This window comes from Mytilus galloprovincialis, chromosome 8 (assembly GCF_965363235.1).
Source record: "Mytilus galloprovincialis chromosome 8, xbMytGall1.hap1.1, whole genome shotgun sequence".
NCBI lineage: Eukaryota > Metazoa > Mollusca > Bivalvia > Mytilida > Mytilidae > Mytilus > Mytilus galloprovincialis.
Genome location: NC_134845.1, coordinates 28,315,354 through 28,338,218, shown reverse-complemented (window position 1 = coordinate 28,338,218; position 22,865 = coordinate 28,315,354). Strand labels below are relative to the sequence as shown.

Below are 22,865 nucleotides of genomic sequence, written 5' to 3'. Positions count from 1 at the left end.
TTATAGCCAAGTGTGTCCAATAGTTGTCTCAATGAAGAAATAAATGTTTCCCTGCTTAACGGCGATGATTGAAATTCATCCTCGACAAAAAGTGGAGATTTTAGTAAAGCGCCATTGTTATATCTTATAGACAGATACTTACTCATTGTATCCACTGGTTTAAATGTGTCATTTTCATAAATAGTAATATTCACCCCTTGACGAAAGGGATCACGCTTAGATGATCGCAGGCGAAAAAGGAAAAACTGTTTCGTCGGATCCACAGTGATATCTTGCAAAAGTACTGTACATGAATTATCATTATAAGACCGACAGGTAAATTCTCCACACCTAAGAAAACCGAAAAATGCCATTTTAAAAGCACACTGAAATATGAGGTCTAGCACTGGTGAAAATATTCCTTTCGATAATAAAGCACAAAGCTTATTCAAAATTGATGATGTAATTGGCAATCTTTCTTGGACAACATTGTTCTGAGATTTTTTAATATCCCGAAGAATAACTGGTAATCTGATAGCATTCGCCATAGGATCATATCCTAAAAATCTTATATAATAATGACGTACTCCGGCAAGATAGAGTTTAATAGTCTGGTGTTTAAGATTAAGTGTTTTTTGACAATAAGTTACGAAATAGACTAGAAGGTCTTCTTTTACATAAGGGAGATTAACTTCGGAGCACAGTTGACCATTCATGACCAGGAAAGTTCTGAAACATTTAAAAGCGGATTTATATGTCAATCTAGTGCTTTCGCTCAAAGACGCATCCCATAATTCGTCTATCTTTAAATTCAAACCATCATCAGTTCTGAGGGATGCAGACAAGGAGTTGGTATCGCGTTTGCATGTGGTGCCAAGGCTCTGAACTTCATCATCTGGTAACGAAAAAGAGAATCAGCTATACAGTTTTTTATACCAGGAATGTGTTTTGCATGCACTACAAAATTATTAATTGCTGAATGATAAGTGAGCTTTCTCATTAACTTCATCAAGCTTTGAATCTTATATCTACCCTTTCTAGCTCACCTGGCCCAAAGGGCCAAGTGAGCTTTTCTCATCACTTGGCGTCCGGTGTCCGGCGTCGTCGTCCGTCGTCCGTCGTCCGTCGTCGTTAACTTTTACAAAAATCTTCTCCTCTGAAACTACTGGGCCAAATTTAACCAAACATGGCCACAATCATCATTGTGGTATCTAGTTTAAAAATGTGTCTGGTGACCCGGCCAACCAACCACGATGGCCGCCATGGCTAAAAATTGAACATAGGGGTAAAATGCAGTTTTTGGCTTAAATTCAAAAACCAAAGCATTTAGAGCAAATCTGACAAGGGGTAAAATTGTTTATCAGGTCAAGATCTCTCTGCCCTGAAATTTTCAGATGAATCTGACAACGCGTTGTTAGGTTGCTGCCCCTGAATTGGTAATTTTAAGGAAATTTTGCTGTTTTTGGTTATTATCTTGAATATTATTATAGATAGAGACAAACTGTAAACAGCAATAATGTTCAGCAAAGTAAGATCTACAAACAAGTCAACATGACCAAAATGGTCAGTTAACCCCTTAAGGAGTTACTGCCCTTTACAGTAAATTTTTGTCAATTTTTCGTAAATTTTTGTTATCTTGTACAAAAATCTTCTCCTCTGAAACTACTAATACAAAAACCAAACTTGTCCATAATCATCATTAGGGTATTTAGTTTAAAAAATGTGTCCGATGACCCTGTCTGCCAACCAAGATGGCCGACATGACTCAAAATAGTACATAGGGTAAAATGCAGTTTTTGGCTAAAATCTCAGAAACCAAAGCATTTAAAGCAAATCTGACGAGGATAAGTTGTTTGATAGATCAAAGTCTATCTGCCCTGAAATTTTCAGACCAATCAGGCACCCAGTTGTTGGGTTGCTGCCAGGGAATTGGTAATTTTCAGAAAATTTTAAGAGTTTTGGTTATTATCTTGAATATTATTATAGATAGAGATTAAGTGTGAACAGCAATAATGTTTAGCAAAGTACAAGCTACAAACAAGTGGATATAGCCAAAATTTTCACTTGACCCTTGAAGGGAGTTATTGCCCTTCATAGTCAATTTTAACAGTTGATTTGTATTTTGTTGTAAACGTTTACCAAATGCTTCTCTTCTGAAACTGCAGTAGTCCCGAAAAAGGTCCTGCCCCCCCCCCCCCCTCACTAATGAACATATACTTGAAGAAAAACAAACATTTATTCCTAATGATAGCGTTCCTTTGTTTACATTGGAAATGATGTCACAACTATAATCCCTAACATCAGAAATGTTTCAGTATTTTAGTTTCTTTTCAACAGATTCAAAAATTTGAATGTCAAGTTTGAATTCCAATAATAATTTATACAGACTTCATCCCCTTTTACAGGTAATGTGTGCCTCATATTATTGTTTAAAACTTTAATAGATTTACAGACATTTTGAGAGCTAAATCAATCAACAACACCAGATCTTAGAATTGATTTATAGTGTTACAAAAAAATAATTCATACAATTTCGTCCCCATTTACAGGCAATGCCTGCCTCATGTTAGTGTTCAAAATATCAATTAACTATTAAAAGATGTTTTTCTCATATATAATAACAATATAGTTCTTCAGTTAATATATATATTAGAAATTTCGGATTTTTTTCTAATTTGATCCTGTCCCTTGTTCTCATTTACTAGAATAAACCTTTTATTATAAAGTATTGGTTTTGAATTGATATATAAGAAATTTATTATACTAAAAATAAAAATGTTACTTGATACAAGAATGAAGACCATGTTTTCAGTGTCATGAGTTTCAGTCATCATATTTGTTGGACTTTGTTGATTCAAAGTGTTTTTTTTTGTGGTAATAGGATATATCAGAAAGAAACTCTTCAATGAAAAGTTACAATACTTCCTTTTTTAGCTCACCTGGCCCAAAGGGCCAAGTGAGCTTTTCCCATCACTTGGCGTCCGTCGTCCGTCGTCCGTCGTTAACTTTTACAAAAATCTTCTCCTCTGAAACTACTGGGCCAAATAAAATCAAACTTGGCCACAATCATCATTGGGGTATCTAGTTTAAAAATTGTGTCCGATGACCCGGCCAATCAACCAAGATGGCCGCCATAGCTAAATATAGAACATAGGGGTAAAATGCAGTTTAGTGCTTAAAACTCAAAAATCAAAAAATTAAGAGCAAATTTGATAGGGGTTGATATCGTTTATCAGGTCAAGATCTATCTGCTCTAAAATTTTCAGATTAATTGGACAATTGGTTGTTAGGTTGCTGCCCCTTAATTTGTAATTTTAAGGAAATTTTGCCGTTTTTTGTTATTATCTTGAATATTAATATAGATAGAGATAAACTGTAAACAGCAATAATTTACAGCAAAGTAAGACCTAAAAATTGGTCAACATGACCAAAATGGTCAACTGACACCCTAAGGAGTTATTGCCCTTTAAAGTAAATTTTAAACAATTTTCATAAAATTTGTAAATTTTAACTAACATTTTCCACTGAAACTACTGGGCCAATCCTTATAGATAGGGATAATTGTACACAGCAAGAATGTTCAGTAAAGTAAGTCCTACAAACACATCACCATCACCAAAACACAATTTTATCATGAATCCATCTGTGTCCTTTGTTGAATATTCACATAGACCAAGGTGAGCGACACAGGCTCTTTAGAGCCTCTAGTTTATAATATCAACAGTAGCTTAATTGTCACAATTGAATAATATACGTTTTCTTTTCCATCTATCTCCCCACAGTACGCATGCCATTACAATTGGATACAATTCAAAAAACGCCATAGATGTTTGCTCACAAGACAATAGTTCATAAGGAAAGTCACCTTGAAACCATTCATTTTGATAAAAACCTCCAAATGAGGAAGGTGTAGCATCAGTAAACAAGTGAATGTTCGCAGCATTCGTTATATTATCATTTAAAAAGAAGGAAACACCATTTCAATCTTTTAAAAATTTTGACCACAAAACAAGATCTGGTTTACAGCTTTTTAAGTGTACATGGTGATGCAATTTTTTAATAGTAGTAGATAGTTTAATTAAGTGTGAAACAAATGATCTACCTGGCACTATAACTCTGCACGCAAAATTTAAATGCCCTAGTAAACTTAATAACTCTCTTTTTGTGCAAGAATTGCGCTTACTAAAATATTCTATAATTTCTTGAATTCGTAAAACCTTTTCTAAAGGGAGATAAGCCTCCATATTAATAGTATCTAAAAATATCCCTAAATATTCTAACTTATGACATGGTCCTTCAGTTTTCTTAAATGAAAGTGGTACACCTAATGACTTAGAAATATCTAAAACCAGATGCTCCGCAGGGCGCAGCTTTATACGACCTCAGAGGTTGAACCCTGAACGGTTGGGGCAAGTATGGACACAACATTCAAGCTGGATTCAGCTCTAAATTTGGATTGTGATTAAATAGTTGACACAGCATAGGTTTCTGACACAGAATGAATGTGGTCTAATGAACTTAAAATTTTTATTTTGCCTTTAAGCAATTCACTATGCTGTTGAATATTAATCCTCTCAAAAAAATTGAAGAAATTTTCTTTTTATTTATGAAATCCCCCTTTCCCTTATTCTAAAACTGATCTCATTTCAAATTTCTAATGGAGTTTGCAACAACAACTACTCATTTAAATACATCAGAAAATATTAAAATGTAAAAAAAGTGCTTGTTATCACTGAATGGTAAAGATTGTTTTAATTTATCAGTTGGTAGTAAAAGTAAATATACATTGTATATTGTATAAAACAATGATTTAAGTTGATTCAACTACTATTCTGAACAAAGAAAGATAACTCTAATTGAAATTTCTTGCTATTGCGCAATATTATGCAATTAGATATTTCTTGCTATTACGCAATACTGTGCAATTGAAAATACTTGCAATTGCACAATACTTTGCAATTGAAGATTTCTTGCTATTGCGCAATAATGTACAATTGAAAATTTCTTGCTATTGCACAATACTGTGCAATTGAAAATTTCCTGCTATTGCACAATACTTAATATAATAATTTTGGATCCTGATTTGGAAAAACTTGAAAACTGGGCCCATAATCAAAAATCTAAGTACATGTTAAGATTCAGCATATCAAAGAACCCCAAGAATTCAATTTTTGTTAAAATCAAACTTAAGTTTAATTTTGGACCCTTTAGACTTTAATGTAGACCAATTTGAAAACGGGACCAAACATTAAGAATCTACATACACAGTTAGAGTTGTCATATCAAAGAACCCCAATTATTCAATTTTTAATGAAATCAAACAAAAAAAAAGTTTAATTTTGGACCCCTATTTGGACCAACTTGAAAACTGGGCCAATTATCAAAAATCTAAGTACATTTTTAGATTCAGCATATCAAAGAACCCGAAGGATCCAATTTTTGTTAAAATCAAACTAAGTTTAATTTTGGACCCTTTGGACCTTAATGTAGACCAATTTGAAAACGGGACCAAAAATTAAGAATCTACATACACAGTTAGATTCGGCATATCAAAGAACCCCAATTATTCAATTTTTGATGAAATCAAACAAAGTTTAATTTTGGACCCCGATTTGGAACAACTTGAAAACTGGGCCAATAATCAAAAATCTAAGTACATTTTTAGATTCAGCATATCAAAGAACCCCAAGGATTCAATTTTTGTTCAAATCAAACTAAGTTTAATTTTGGACCCTTCGGACCTTAAAGTAGACCAATTTGAAAACGGGACCAAAAATTAAGAATCTACATACACAGTTAGATTCGGCAAATCAAAGAACCCCAATTATTCAATTTTTGATGAAATCAAACAAAGTTTAATTTTGGACCCTGATTTGGACCAACTTGAAAACTGGGCCAATAATCAAAAATCTAAGTACATTTTTAGATTCAGCATATCAAAGAACCCCAAGGATTCAATTTTTGTTAAAATCAAACTTAGTTTAATTTTGGACCCTTTGGACCTTAATGTAGACCAATTTGAAAACAGGACCAAAAATTAAGAATCTACATACACAGTTAGATTCGGCAAATCAAAGAACCCCAATTATTCAATTTTTGATGAAATCAAACAAAGTTTAATTTCGGCCCCTTTTGGCCCCTTTTTCTTAAACTGTTGGGACCAAAACTCCCAAAAGTAATCCCAACCTTTCTTAAATAGTCATAAACCTTGTGTTAAAAATTTCATAAATTTCTATTTACTTATACTAAAGTTATGGTGCGAAAACCAAGAAAATGCTTATTTGGGCCCCTTTTTGGCCCCTACTTCCTAAACTGTTCGGACCTCAACTCCCAAAATCAATCCCAACCTTCCTTTTGTGGTTATAAACCTTGTGTCAAAATTTCATTGATTTCTATTTACTAATACTAAAGTTATTGTGCGAAAACCAAGAATAATGCTTATTTGGGCCCTTTTTTAGCCCCTTATTTCTAAACTGTTGGAACCAAAACTCCCAAATTCAATCCCAACCTTCCTTTTGTGGTCATAAACCTTGTGTCAAAATTTTATAGATTTCTATTTACTTAAACTAAAGTTATAGTGAGAAAACCAAGAAAATGCTTATTTGGGCCCTTTTTGGCCCCTAATTCCTAAAATAGGGGGACCAAAACTCCCAACCAATCCCAACCTTCCATTTGTGGTTATAAACCTTGTGTTAAAATTTCATAGATTTCTATTCACTTTTACTAAAGTTAGAGTGCGAAAACTTAAAGTATTCGGACGACGACGACGACGACGCAGATGACGACGACGACGACGACGCAGACGACGACGCCAACGTGATACCAATATACGACGAAAAAAATTTCGATTTTTGCGGTCGTATAAAAAGTATTTATAGTTTGTTGAGCATTGTCTTGTTCTGGTACAATAACTAGAAAATCATCTAACAAGTGTAAAATGTGCTCTATATTGTAATTGTTCTGAGCAATCCAACAAATTGCTTGTGAAAGAGTGTCAAAGATTTTTGGGCTAGACCTGCACCCAAACACCAATTTATTAAAAAAAAGTAATATCTGTCATCCCATTTGATTCCATGAAACGGCCATAACATTGGCGACAGGGGCATCACCTTGAAGGCGTCGGCTATATCGGTTTTTAAAAGCCAAGATTTAAAACCAAGCTTTTGATAGTTCTGATAGCATCACTAATTGAAACATATTGCAAAGAAAATTCATCTTTATCGATAAGTTCGTTTAAACTAGGATTTTTTGGATCTTCATGAGGCGCTGACAAGTCTACGATCAAACGCTTCTTCTTATTGTATTTACCTTCTGCCACACCGATAGGGTTAATGCAGTAATGTTTAAATGGAATAAAATCAAATGGTCCTTCTAAATAGCCCTTTTCTACCTCCGTCTCTATTAATTTTAAAACGTGTGCTGGTTAAGATAACGCTGATCTTAAGTTTTTGCACTCAACAGACTTAGATGGCAATGTTGTAATACCTGTGGAAAAACCTTGACTTAACCCAGAAACTAGGTAATTCTTAAATTCCTTATTTGGATGATTTTCTAATTCATGAACTAAATTACTAATCTTAATGGGTGTTGTTACTCCTAAACTTAGGAAAACTTGATCGTTTACATTCTTCTCTGCATATTGGACCCGATTTTGTTGGGTCCTAGTGCCTCGTTTTTTGAACTCGTACAGACTGTTTTAGGGTGCTCTCAATAACAACTTAGACAAATATGTAAATTTCTACAATGAGGTCTCAAACAACCTGTTTTCCCGTTGAAATTATTACAGATTTCCTTTCCTCCATGGTAAGAACGCTCCCTGTCGTGTATGTCTTGATCTGACCTGTTTGACCCTGTCGCAATATAAAGTGTTATTTCTGATAGACCAGTCAACAGGAATATTGTTATGCCTTAAATGAGTTGCCGCATCAGCAGAAAACCGTTTATGGTACTCGTAAAATCCCTTACCCGGATACCTGGTGGCCATATCAACCAAATCACGTTCATAAAGATCCAGATCACTCCTATGGTGAGGAAATGTTGTACACATTATGTTCTTATAAATCCCAAAAGCCTGAATAAATTCGCCCAGAGACAATGATCTTGAAATCCTAGGGTCAGATTTATTGTTTTTGTCTTTACTCAAGCTTAACTCGTGTGTTCCTGAACCAGAATAGTATGGTATCAGTAAAGATGTCCATACCTGATATAATATTCTTTCGTAACTGGGATGATATTGTTTCCACAAACGGTAGAGTTACTGCAGAATAGCCGTGTGCTGTTCTCACCATGTTGCCTGAATTTCCCATATTTAAAAGCTGTTACTCGCTCCCTGCGGCTGCGTTCGGTGCAGTTCTTGTGTTTTCCATTGCATTGTATGCGGACTGTAGATTAAAATCTGACCAAGATTGACTTGAATTTGTAGAATTATGATTGATGATATTGGTTACACTATCCACCGGAGCGGAGACATATGCATTTGGTGTTTCTGCGATTCTACTAGTACTGGTATTTTCATTTCTGGCTTGAAGTAATAAATTCACCTTTCCTGTTAAGCCTGAAACATTCTGTTGTAGGGATTGTACAGTCGATGATAATTTTGACACAATTCCAATCAAAACACGATTATCGTTATTGGGCGTGTTTTCATTATTGTTTGTGGTTGGTGCATCATGGGATCGCGGATCCCCATCTACACGTGCGTTTTGTAGTGGCAACGCATGATGGTATACCGCACTACCATTTATGGGTTCTTCACCACGTGTGTCTTCGCCTCGTGCTTCCTCCCCACGTGCGTTTGATGTGATACTATCGGAATTTTGGTATCGTTTCAAAAGACGTACCAATGTCAAACGTTTTGCATTTAAAGGAAAAGCGATATTCTTTCTTTCTAACTCTGCTTTTAGTCTAGCAATTGTCCAATTTTCAAGTAATGTAGGATTATAGACTTCATTATTGTTTTTCTTTTTCCTAATCGGACCCATTGCGTCCATGCATGGGTATAAATGTAATGTCAAATGCAATATATGTGAATAAATAAATAAACAGACCTCAGTTCTATGAATAAGAAAACTCCAAATCAAAATATAAAATAGCACATATCGTATGAATAAAGACTTCTCGCCGTACAAACACGTGAATTGTTCAAAGTTTATTCCATGCTCCTTTTCCTAATATATTTTTCATCATACGGGATAACTTATTTGAGTTCATATAAAGTCTGAATAAGCCAACACTTATAGTTTATGCACAGCAGTTTAAATACTGAAACAACTACTTTGTAATGAACTTTTTGAAAACAAAATAAAAATCTGCTACGATGAACTGGCAGCTTAAAACGAGCTTATTAATACTTTACTTATATCTCCTATCTGATTGGCTAACCAATCTTCTAAAAATATCTCAGTTCTCTCAGTAATTTCTAAAAATATCTCTCTCTCTGTTATCTCAAATTGTATTCTATAAATATCCCACCTGACGTAGGCAGGAATTATTTATCGTATAAACTAAAATTTAAATCTTAAATTACCAATTAGGACTGATCGGCCAAATTTTTTTAAAGCACTGTCATATAATATACGAGTGATTTCCCCTACAGCTGTATTCAAATCGTTTTTAGAGGAGATGTTGTCTACCAATGAGAACAACGCACTACGCTCTGTTGTAAGACTTCCATGTAATCACTATTCTTATTTGAATCCCATTTGATATACTTGTGTAGCTTGTGATATTTGTTCTGTGGACGATTGTTTGAGAAATTAAGTTGCAAAAGTAATGGCGAATGATCAGAGAATTCATTAAATTGCAGCACGTTAAAGTAACTAATAAGTTTATAGTCGATCGGCGATACCAGTAAGTAATCATTCACGCTTCGTCCTCTACTTGTACAAAAAGTAAACTTTCCATCTGAATCGTCACCAAGTCTACCATTGGCGACAGTAAGTCCAGTAGTATAGCAAAGTTGAATAAGCTTACGACCAAAAGAGTTCACACATTTGTCCAATGAACGTCTACCTTGAATGTTATAGGGGTTTTCTACGTGCTCAACGCTCTCGACATATTTATCTAAATCATCATCACACAAAACATCATTAAGTTCACCTACTCGACTATTTAGATCCCCACATACAAATACTGATCCCCTCTCTTTATATTCAAGAACAATGTTTTCAATAATTTCATGAAAATCGTTGTCACAGATCTGATAATACTTTGATTTTTCATGTGAAATGTAGGAAAAACATATATATATATATATCATTAGCAATGGTAAAAAATTGTTTATTCAATTTGATAAGGACAATACCACAGTGTAATTTTCTTTCTATCGAGATACCACTACATAAAAAATGTTTACAATAAATAGCAATTCCACCTTCATTTCTTGTACCTATATTAGTGCTACGATTAGTGCAAGATATATTTACAAAACCATCTATTTCTACTATGTTTATTATCAGTTAACCAAGTTTCACAAATAAAAAGAACATCATAGCTATTTACTAAATTCAAAAAATCGTTGTCATTATAGATCGAGTTGAGTCCATGAACATTCCAGCACAAACATTTCAAGTTTTCAAATTGTTCTCTGAACGAATCCTATGGAACGTATTCTTTTCCTTCAACGTAAATTTTATCCCTCACAAAATAGGCTTTGATATTTTCATCGCGTAGTCGCTTCAGTGTCGGTAGTTTTGCTTTCCTGCGTTTTGGGATCTCCACTGGCAACTGCTCCGAAATTCCGTAATTCGAATCTTTCAAATTTTTAGCACTTTTTTTCACTAGGTCTCGACTATCAAATGAAGCAAATTTTACAAGAATAGGTCTAATCTGTTCACCCTTTTTGCCCAAACGGTATGTATCTGTAATATGTAATCTAACAGGATTTTCGCTTTTAAGTTTTTCATGGCAAAACGCGTTGATTGTTTTAGGACAGTCTTCATCTGTAGTTTCAAGAATGTTATAGAAAATAAGATTGTTACACATTGATTTCAATTGAACTTCAATCAACTCGTTTTGTAGTCTATCGTTATCCTTTTTCATATCATTGATAGATGATATAATATTTTGATCAACTTTGGGTGCATTAGATTTATTACTTTTTAACTGTTTTGATATTTTATCTAACTCTGTTTTTAAATCGGAAAAATTCTTGTTTTGTGTATCGTGGGCGTTGCTCATCAACTGGGTACTCATCTCTACTTGGTCCAGGCGATCGTCTTACGATTTTACACCTTGCTCTAATCTTACAACTTTTGCGTTTAATGAAGAAACAAAAGAGTCAATGTGTTCAATAGATATAGGAAGATGTGGTGTGAGTGCCAATGAGACAACTCTCCATACAAATAACAATTTAAAAAGTAAACCATTATAGGTTAAAGTACGGCCTTCAACACGGAGCCTTAGCTCACACCGAACAACAAGCTATAAAGGGCCCCAAAATTACTAGTGTAAAACCATTCAAACGGGAAAACCAACGGTCTAATCTATATAAACAAAACGAGAAACGAGAAACACGTATATATTACATAAACAAACGACAACTACTGTACATCAGATTCCTGGTTTATTTAGTTTTGTATCCATTTGATCCATTCTCTGGAAAAGTTCATCGACTCAAACTGGTCGTTGTTGTAATGTTGTATGTTGGGTAAAGGGTGATACATTCTGCATGGGTGTTGGGTACATTCCGGGATTCGGGCTTGAACATAACTGTTGGTTTTGTGTCGGGAACATAGGATTAAGACCTGGAATTTGTGTGTAAAAAAGGCTTGCATCATGTGAAAAATTTGGCTGGCTCATATTTACATTTTCGTTTACTCCACCGTAAAGTGACTGTTCACTGATAGGTGTTTTGAATTGTTTTTTTAAACTTGTATTGTCACCTGTATTTTCACCTTTGTTGTTACTTTGAGAATCGGTTTTATTCTTCTGTTTACTTTTCTTTCTCTATGGTTTCTTTGTTTCTTGGTTTCCAGACTCATTTGTATACTTCTATCACTCGTATTAGTACGTTTAACACCTGGTGGCATAATTTCACTTTTTTGTCACCTTTTTGTTCTCCGAGAAAAACTGAACTGCCCGCCATATGTCACATGATCAATTATTTTTAAATTTGACATAAGATGGCCAAAACAATGAGCTTTAAAAAAAAATTAAAAAAATATGGGTCACCAGACTGTTTTTTGACCGAAAAACGTTTTTGTGACCCCTAACGACACAGTGATCAACAGCAGTTTTTTGGGCATCTTTCAAAATCGGTGTACAAAGTGTGACAAATGTTGTCATATCCTTTGTTAAACTTACACAGAATAATACAGTTTCACAAGACAATCAAATGAAAGCATTTTTTTGTTTCTACGAACAACAGTTACCATGGCAACAGGACAAGAAGTTGGAATATTCAAGTTTTTGCATTGTTTAACATCTGATGTGCAAGAGTTTCTACCTAACAGACAAAAAGAGATCAAATATCATGATTTCAGAGCAACAACACATGGCTTATATGTAAATGTAAACAAATATAATGCATATATTATATAAATATATATTCCGTATCAACTTCACAAATAATACAAGATGGTCTTGAAGTATAGATTTTGCGTACTGACGTTTGTTATCATCTTAATTACGTATTATAGTATTCTTTTATATGTCTTTTTTAGATATTCATTTGAAGTGACTCTGTGGTTATGTAAAACCACATACTTTGAACGGCAAAATTATTTCATTTATTGATATTACTTTTACTTAAGGATCTTGACATACTATGAATGACAAAACTAATTTATTCAATAAGACTACTTTTTCTGTTTAGTCTGTTTTTTATGATATACATTTGACGTGAAACTGTACTTATGTATCCCGTCATACTTTGAACCACACCATTATTTTATTTATTATTATTACTTTTACTGTTAAATCTGGTTTTTGTTATATCTACTTTACGTGAGTCTGCATTTATGTATGCCGTCATACGACAAAACTATTTTTATGTCTACCTGTGCGAATTTCAAACGCGCAATTTTACACCAGTAATGAAAACCTTCTATCATTTATGGGTAGACTTTACATAGATAAATTCAGCCGTATTTGACGTGAAACTGTACTTATGTATCCCGTCATACTTTGAACCACACCATTATTTTATTTATTATTTTTACTGTTAGTCTGTTTTTTGTTATATCTACTTTACGTGAGTCTGCATTTATGTATGCCGTCATACGACAAAATTATTTTTATGTCTACCTGTGCGAATTTCAAACGCGCAATTTTACACCAGTAATGAAAACCTTCTTTCATTTATGGGTAGACTTTACATAGATAAATTCAGCTGTATAAGAAAAGCAAAATGAGAATGTTAAATTTGATGTATGCCTTTTTGTGCTTTGTTACATTTGTTGTTTATGTAGTGATATTAAGATGATAACACAATATTGACTGTTGTACCCCTATTTTTGACATTTTTACTCTTTGAGTATGTTTGTTTTGTTCATGCATCGTTGACAATGTAATGGAATTTGATACGACTGTTATACAAGTGAGAGGTTTGGCTAGCTATAAAACCAGGTTCAATCCACCATTTTCTACATTAGAAAATGCCTGTACCAAGTCAGGAATATGACAGTTGTTATCCATTCGTTTGATGTGTTTGGACTTTTGATTTTGCCTTTTGATTTTTGATTTTCCTTTTTGAATTTTCCTCGGAGTTCAGTATTTTTGTGTTTTTACTTTATGCTACATTGTAATGCTGCTTATATAAGCATTACTGTGGTCTAAGCTGGGCAAAATAAACAAGTGAAACTGCGAGCTACTGCTCACTGATGATACCCCCGCCGCAAGTGGATAATATTAATAGTGTAAAAATATGCAAGTGTTCGGTAAACAGGAAGTTGTCGAGTGATGAATCTGAAAACGCATCACACGGTATAGCTGACTTATATAAATCCTGAAACCAAATTTCAGAAATCCTTGTATTGTAGTTCCTGAGAAAAATGTGACGAAAATTTTCAACTTGGTTATCATGTGTAAAATCATACAAGTGTTCGGTAAACAGGAAGTTGTCGAGTGATGAATCTGAAAACGCATCACACGGTATAGCTGACTTATATAAATCCTGTAACCAAATTTCAGAAATCCTTGTATTGTAGTTCCTGAGAAAAATGTGACGAAAATTTTCAACTTGGCTATCATGTGTAAAATCAGACAAGTGTTCGGTAAACAGGAAGTTGTCAAGTGATGAATCTGAAAACGCATCACACGGTATGGCTGACATATATAAATGTTGATACCAAATTACAGAAAGGGTGGATGTGTAGTTCCTGAGAAAAATGTGACGAAAGTTTCATGGGACGGACTGACTGACTGACGGACGGACTGACGGACGGACTGATGGACGGACTGATGGACGGACGGACGGACGGACTGACAGACAGAGGTAAAACAGTATACCCCCCCTTTTTTAAAGCGGGGGTATAATTACTCAGAAGTCAGCAAAAATCACCAAATATTTTTTTCTTTCAATTATCGATTCATAGATAAGTCATGCAAGTAAATGGATTAAAAAAATGTCAAGACTTTTTCACCCTGTCCTAAATTAATGATTGAAGTTTGATGAAGCTTAATGATAATACATAATATATTTTCAGTTGTCATAGTAACATAACCAAAAAATGATGAAATTATAACTTTTTCAAAGGTTTTTCAACTTTCTTTATTTTTAATGCCTCAATAATTAAGCAAACATATAAACAAACTGATAGACTGTCAAATACTGAGTGATAGTCATAGCATACTTAGAGTTCACTTTGTTCCCAGTCAAAATTGTCAATCCTTCCATATTGAAGAGTACATGTTGTTCCCAGTCAGGTATATCATATTACTATTAGTGGCATTACGAAAAGAAAATACCAATTATTTTGCTCGCTTCCTATAAAATGTCACATCTTTACATATTACATCCCTGGAATAGGTTTGATCGACTGACAGCTGCTACAAAAATGTACCTGAGTGATGTTAATATATATATATATATATTATAAAGAATATGAGAAGGAATTTTCTGAATGTCACAAGCACTAAAGTATTGTCGTTTACTTCAATTTCTATTTCATATGTTGTTCCTTCTTTAACATTTGAACTTTCTTAGTTACTATTTTTTTTATTTCACTTCTTCTCTTTTAAATTCTGTGTTTTCTGGTTGTCTCTTTGCCTCTCCAATTTCCAATTGAATTTCATACTTTCCCAAACTTTCAGCGTAATTTTCCTGGAGAACGTTCTGATGCTACATTTACCTGTAAGTTTAATTTATTTATTTGTAATGAAAAGGTGTAATACATAATATTATAGTGCAAAATTAATCCAATCATGCATTAAAACATCAATTTAAAAAGATTATATAACTGACTAACAAAGGCACTCATTAAGCATTTAACACCATAACGTGATATATGGCCAGGTGTTTGAAGTGATTGCAATAATTAGGTCACCTGATGGGTATGCAATTTTATAGTGCTTCTGCATATGATGTACATCCTTTTTAGTGTTTTTTTTAACGACAATGGCAATTTGGAATGAAATTTAAGTGACTATATAGGGAGCAGTATAGTGTCCAATACAAATGCAATTTCAAAGTACATATATTTAATAGCTGTGACCTTGACCATTTACCTTAATAAATTCACTCACATTTGGGAATATATTTTCTATTAATAAAGTTAAAGCCTAATTCTTTAAATTTACCTGTATTACTTTGTCAAACCAGTACCAAACATTTGCCATTCTTCAACAAAACTGGCTTCAACCTAATGAAAAAAAAGTAGTACCAAATGTATAAATGAAAGTACATGCAGTGTTCAAATACTATAGCTAAGACATATTACATTTAAAGTTACCTGGAAACTCAGGCTGTTACCAATGAAATTTGTAATAATAATGTATAAAGCTTTCAAAACCAAATTAGTTTCATTAAATTTGTCGAAATTATCCATAAATATAGATGTTATTTAATAAATAGAAATGTAACTATTTCTAGTTCAATATTTTTGTTGAAACCAATTCTGTCATGTTCTATACATGAAAGTCTTCAAGTATATACAACAATGCTTTACCACAAAATTAATTTGAAATATTGACCCTAAACTTGAAATTATCACCAAGATCTGTTAATTAATTTTTATGACTGCTAGGGCAAATATGAATATAACTATGGTCCTCATTATACTTTATATATACTTTGGAAAATTATCAAAAATATACTTTGAAATTATTTAACTAAAGATTTGATTACCTTGCAATTACTCATTAAATTAACCATGTTTAAAACTGTTTCTTCTCCTGGATTAATTTACATGATTCTTTTGCAACTGCAAATATTTTCTTTCCAGTTTCATTCTCCTTTTTCTTTATATACATGTATGGTTGATGAATTCACAGAAAGTACATTCAATCCATTAAGAAAATTGTTAAAATGTGTGGCACCAGTTCCTGCATGTATCATTCCTGAAAAATATGATATGAAATGTCAGTCTGCACATGTATTTGTTAATCATAAACTACTTAGACTTGAGTTCATAATTTTATTTGGAATATACAATTGGTTTTTTTTAAATTTATATTTATATAATATGATTGTCAATTCATGGTTACCTTTACTCTTATAGATCACAGACTCATATTAATTTCTAGTAATGTGGAGTGACCCCATTCTTCGTGTGTTTTTAAATGAATACATCTGTAAGGTATCAGACCACTTGTCTCTGATCACAGCAAAAGATGACTTAATATGAAAATTCTGATTATAAAACATTAATTCTGTGAATGAATCATTATGACTGTATTTGTTTACTTTTTCAATTCTAATTTCATTTATGATTAATTGCTTCCAAATAATTATTAACAAAATAATCCTCCCCCTTTGGATGCAAAACTAAAAAGCCCTTAAGCATATATGTCTTTCTGTTCATTGCAAAAATGATAACTTCCAGGGGCAAAATTCCAAAAAAAATTAGGAAGTCCAGCTTCATAAAAAGTTTGGGCAGCACTTCCCCTCAAAATAATGCTTTTTACTCTCAAGCCACATAAACCCAAGACCATAATAGAGGGGAATTGAAGAAAGAAAAAGAGAGGTGTGGGGCAGGTTCATTTATACAAGACATGAAACCATACACCTTCTCCAACCAGTAAAATGTGTAAAGAGAATCTAAAGAGAACATTTAACTCTCTTACCATGTGCAGCTTTTGACTGTTGATAACAAATTCACCAGTCCGATTTCTTTTCCTCGTTTCTACGCTGTTATACATGTATGATATGCAGGTTACATGACTGCAGCTACTACGATATGGTATGGACAAAATGCTCCACGGCCTCCACCTCCTGGTCCTAGCCAAAGGTCGTATTTCCGTTCGCAGAAAGTATTCACAGGGGACAGTCATACATCTTAACGAAAAGATTCTGCGCTAGGTGGTGATCCAGAGCTAGCCGTCGACCTTCTTTCCAGGTTTCGTCAAACGAAAGGTCACTGTCTGTGATCGGACGTCGAATTTCTCTCACAAAATTTTATATCATATGATCTTATAACACAGGCACTTGTTTCTATCCATGGGAAGACCCACTATCAACGTATATTTACGAGAAGGTACCCAACTACTTTTTTCACCTCTCCGCTTAAAACCCTTATTTCTCTGTCAATTCAGTCTCAATTTTTTTGTTCCATACACCATTCGATTCATGAAAAGTTTATCTTTCAGATGATATGCATTGTATTTACCCTTAGAGTAACCCTTACCCCCAGTCCACAAGATTTGTCAATAAATGTTCATGTTATCATTTTAAACTATTACACTCTTTATCCTGCATGTTGACCTTTACGTCAGTTTTTAGTAAAATAGTTGACTTCTTGTAACAGACATATTTGGAAGTTATCTATATAGTCGATATTTCGCCATCCACTCGTTATAACATTTCGGTAATGACCATAGGTATACAATTTGTTACCTATCGTTTAGACTAGTGATGAAATTAACTCTGTGAGACTGCTTATTTTGTTTAGTTAATTTTGTTATTATTAATTTTTCTAATAGATCTACAATAAAATGACCTTTGTTAGTGTCTTTTTTTTAAATCACGTGACAACTAGGAGGGTAATATATATGGAGAGTTAAGTATTAAAAGTAAATCTGTTAATTACCCCGACCACATGAGTATATACCCATATGGTCATGACCAAACGCGTATGGTCCAAATACTCATATGGTCCGGAACATAGACAAAGAATTAAAACTTTGTGATATTCAAGACCAGAATACAAAAATTATAATAGAAAAATAACACAATATCGGGATACTAAAGTACAGAGCCACGTCATACGAATCAAAGAAACACAAAAAGCCACACGGACAAAGCAAAAATGAATAATAATACAAACGACACAATGACGGAATGCATAAGTACAGAGCCACGTTAAATGTATATCAACAAAACAGATCAAACAGTAAAAGTAATATTAATAAAGACAAATAAAAGAACACTTTAACACGTTATTAAGATGATAATCAACGTCAGTACACAGAATATATACTGCAAAACCATCGTGTATTATTTGTGAAGTTTATACGTAATATTTATCAACAAGGTCTTGGTACCTTCCAATGAATTTTTTTTACATACCCCTGGTTCATAAACTTTCTTCTCAGACACTGGTGACGTTTTTTCAAAGTCTGAGTAGGAGCTGTAAGCTCTTGAATACCGAATAAGTTGTCGGGAAATGTATATCCCATATGCAGGTGGTTGGTATATTGCTATTAAGGTGGGGGAAATTGATAATTAAAATCGTCTCGTTTGTCATAGATTATGGTACTGAGATGACTGTGTATGTCAAGTTCTGGGGGGTATATTAATAGAACCCAATCAGAAAAGTCCGGATTATTAATGGAAAAAACATCATTAATATATCCGGAAGAGAAATTTAATAACCTGGCCTCTTTGATCTTGAAGGAACTCCGATTCATATGAAAAAAGAAGAGGTTGGCAATAAGAGGAGCACAATTCGTTCCCATAGGAATGCCGACAATTTGTTAACAAAAGCCTACCTCCAAATTCAACAAATATGTTGTCGATAAGGAACTCCAGCATACTTATTACTTGTTCATTTGTGCAGCATGTTTTACCCTTTTGTTCAATATTAACAAAATATGCCTTATGGTATACCAAAGTTATTATATAGCGTGTGCTTCCAATTTTATGTTGAAGGTTGCACTTTGTAAATACAGCTGGTTTTCAAACCACGACTCTTTTGAAGAGAAAGATAATTTGATTTGTTGACATACTGGTTCCCAGATATGATCTCTATATTTAATCTCAGAGAGACATTACTTGGGACTGTCACCAGTATAAAAACATAATATTGCGGTGAAAAAAGAATTCTGAAGTAGGCAAAAAGTAAAGGATGAGGAAGTACATAATTTTAGTATAAGTTTTCAACTTTCCATTCTAAGAGTTAAACAATGGCACTTATGAAATTCAGTCACTAAGTAAATTCAAAAGGAACCTATTTCGCTCGTGGTAAAATGTTTAGGATAAAGGGCCAACCCGTGGTGGTAAAATAGGTATAAATTAATTAAGCCCCCATCAATTATTTCTTAAGAATAAAAGGCCAACCTGTGTTAAAATCAGAACAAATTCAAGCCCCAATGAATTCTTATTTGAATAAACCCCAAACGGGAACTATGTGCTTAATTTGTCTATGATCAAAACAAAATCTTTCTATCAGTTTAATTGAGTTCTGGAGCTGTACTGAACTAGTACACATTTTTGTATTGAGGTTTTTCTTTATAATTATGAGGTTTTTCATTATTATGATGAGGTTTTTCTCTATTATGATGAGCTTTTTCTTTATTATGATGAGCTTTTTCTCTATTATGATGAGCTTTTTCTTTATTATGATGAGCTTTTTCTCTATTTTGATGAGGTTTATCTTTATGATGAAGGTTTTCTCTATTATGATGAGCTGTTAGAAGGGAATCATGGGAAATTAGGAGAATTAAGATCAAACAAAAAGAAAAATGGCAGAATCAGAAATGTTGAAAGTTCGTCGGAAAGTTGGATAGCTCCTTGCGGGAAATGTTTGATAAAGACAAAATAACACCAAATATTGAACTGGAATATCTAGGAGTTACTATGGAACGCCGTAACTGCCTTATGGTACTCCATTCTTTATCATGATGAGGTTTTTCTTTATAATTATGAGGTTTTTCTTTATTATGATGAGCTTTCTCTATTATGAAGAGGTTTTTCTTTATTATGATGAGCTTCTTCTCTATTATGATGGGCTTTTTCTTTATTATGACGAGCTTTTTCTTTATTATGATGAGCTTTTTCTTTATTATAATGAGCTTTTTCTTTATTGATGAGCTTTTTCTTTATTATAATGAGCTTTTTCTTTATTATGATGAGCTTTTTCTTTATTATGATAAGCTTTTTTCTCTATTATGACGAGTTTTTTCTCTATCATGACGAGCTTTTTCTTTATTATGATGAGCTTTTTTCTTTATTATGATGAGCTTTTTCTTTATTATAATGAGCGTTTTCTCTATTATGATGAGGTTTTTCTTTATGATGAGTTTGTTTTCTCTATTATGATGAGCTGTTAGACGGGAATCAAGGGAAATTAAGAGAATTAAGATTAAACAAAAAGAAACAAAAATCCATCATACCTCAGATACACAAGCCCACATACTGTTAAATTCACCAGTTGTTAACTCATCTTTGTCAGCATGGGCAATCAAATTCCTGTGGTATTTTATTCTGGCTAAATCTGCTCCATCACCGATTTCTGTGGCTGGTGGTAACTTGTCATATCCAAGGGACGGTGGAGAAATGGTGGACAAGTTTCTCAGTAAACAAATCATTAATGTGACATCATAATCACGTGAAGAGGTATAACCTGCAATGAAAGATTGATTTTCACACTGTGATTCAGTAAGATTTTAGGAGCTTCAGTCCAAAGTTCACCTTTATACAAATGTCTTCAAGATATTTATAAGAAGTAAGTTAACTTATATGCTAAGATTACGAGGGAAAGATAGGCAAATGCCATGTGATCAGTGCCTGAAACTCAGCATGCAATATATGTTACAGCCGGTTTGAAACTTGTATTATCTACGTATTAAACGTGTATTATGGAACGCCATGACTGCCTTATGTTGATGATCAGCATTATATGCAGCAGTCAGGGGACTTACTTAAGTGAGTGATTTTCTAAATCACTGATTCAAGTAACATTATTTCCATAAAGGTTGGAAGTAAGAGTTGTCTTTACTTAATAATCACTAGAAGAAGTGATTTAATTTTCTGTAGCTTTAAATATAGAATAGTTAGTCCCTGAGTATAATACTAATGACCCAGGGACTTATTATGTTTCTAAAACTTATCAGAACCAACATCTGTATTGTCTAGGATGACCAGGTCATTTCATGTTATGACCTTGTACTGAATCAAGGATAATGACATAAAAATCACTTGTTTAAGTATCATTCCTCAATTTCCTTCCCAAAAATCACTTCTTTAGGTATTATTATTTTAATATGCCCCACTAATTTCAACATCCCTAAACAGTGAAATTTTTATAGCGAACAGTAGAATTTTATTACATAATCTGATAGATGAAACCTTGAACTTTACAGGAAAAATACTCCCACTGCTGGGAAAAATCTGTTAAGAAAGTATCAGTTCATAATTATGTAAAGCCATTATTTTAGCATTTTTTCGACTAAAATAGAATTAGTAGCTAAATGATAGCATGAAAGGCACAAATAAACCTTGCTATTTAAAGAAGCAAAAAAATAAAAAAATTTCAATTTTACTAATGAAAAGATATTATTTAAAATTTTGGTAAAACTACAAAATCACAATTTGTGACAAAACTTCGAATTGGCTACTCAAATAAGTTATTTAAAAATCATACTATTATCAAGTCCCCTGACTGTGCACTGGTCACAACATTATATACAGTGCTCACACTATTAAATGCAGTGCTCACAGCATTATATGAAGTGCTCACAACATTATACGCAGTGGTCCAAACATTATATGCAGTTGTCGGGACATTATATGCAGTGGTCACAACATTATATGAAGTGGTCACAACATTATTCGTTTTTTGTTGATGAAGGTGATGATCAGTGATGGTAATGATGATTGATGTATGTGATGGTGGTGGTTCATTCGGTAAACTTCGGAATTTTTTTGTAGGAAATTACCGAATACAGTCATAATTAATAGTGCCCCGCAAACAAATTGAAACAGTTGTTGAATTCATGTTATCAAGGCAATTCGATTGAAAACTATATCAGAAAAAAATAACGCCTGCGATTGTCTGCAATTGGAGAGACATACTTTTATTAATTTATTGGAAGTTCATTCTGAGGAAAAGATGAAACTAAGGGGTGAATGAATGAACTAGTTCTGTTCGTCGTAAGAAATACGCATGGCATAATGTAAGTTAAATAATGAAATTTAGTTCATGAAATATCGAAGGAAAAATTGTATGCCTCGAGTTTATTTCCTACTAAAGAACTTTAGCAGGGTGCCACTTTATAGTCAGTCAGTACTCAGTTTTAAAAAGCTTAATTACATTTTAAATAAAAAAGTCAGCTTTCTATAAGACCTAAGTGCCATATTACGCTAGCTTATATATGTCATAATAATGTCATAATTTGGCATCGATTTTCAGAATTTGGCATTTTCACATGAATAAGTATCTAACAGATATGGAAAATGCAGTTTAAAGCATTTCATTTTAGGTGTTAAACATAACTTTACATCAATTATTCCAATTTTTTTACTAGCTTTTTAGCACGTCAAGCAGTCTGTCTTCTAAATATGAGCAGCA

The 22,865-nt window shown here is 33.3% G+C and overlaps 1 protein-coding gene across 1 annotated transcript in view; it reads right to left on the bottom strand.

The window, feature by feature from the left end:
* The window catches only part of LOC143043002 (uncharacterized), a 136,261-nt gene that overhangs the window by 64,156 nt on the left and 49,240 nt on the right, over positions 1-22,865 (bottom strand). The window contains exon 2 of the mRNA XM_076215500.1: positions 20,689-20,918. Within this exon, the coding sequence (XP_076071615.1) occupies positions 20,689-20,918 (230 nt within the window). The remainder of the gene's footprint in view (positions 1-20,688; positions 20,919-22,865) is intronic.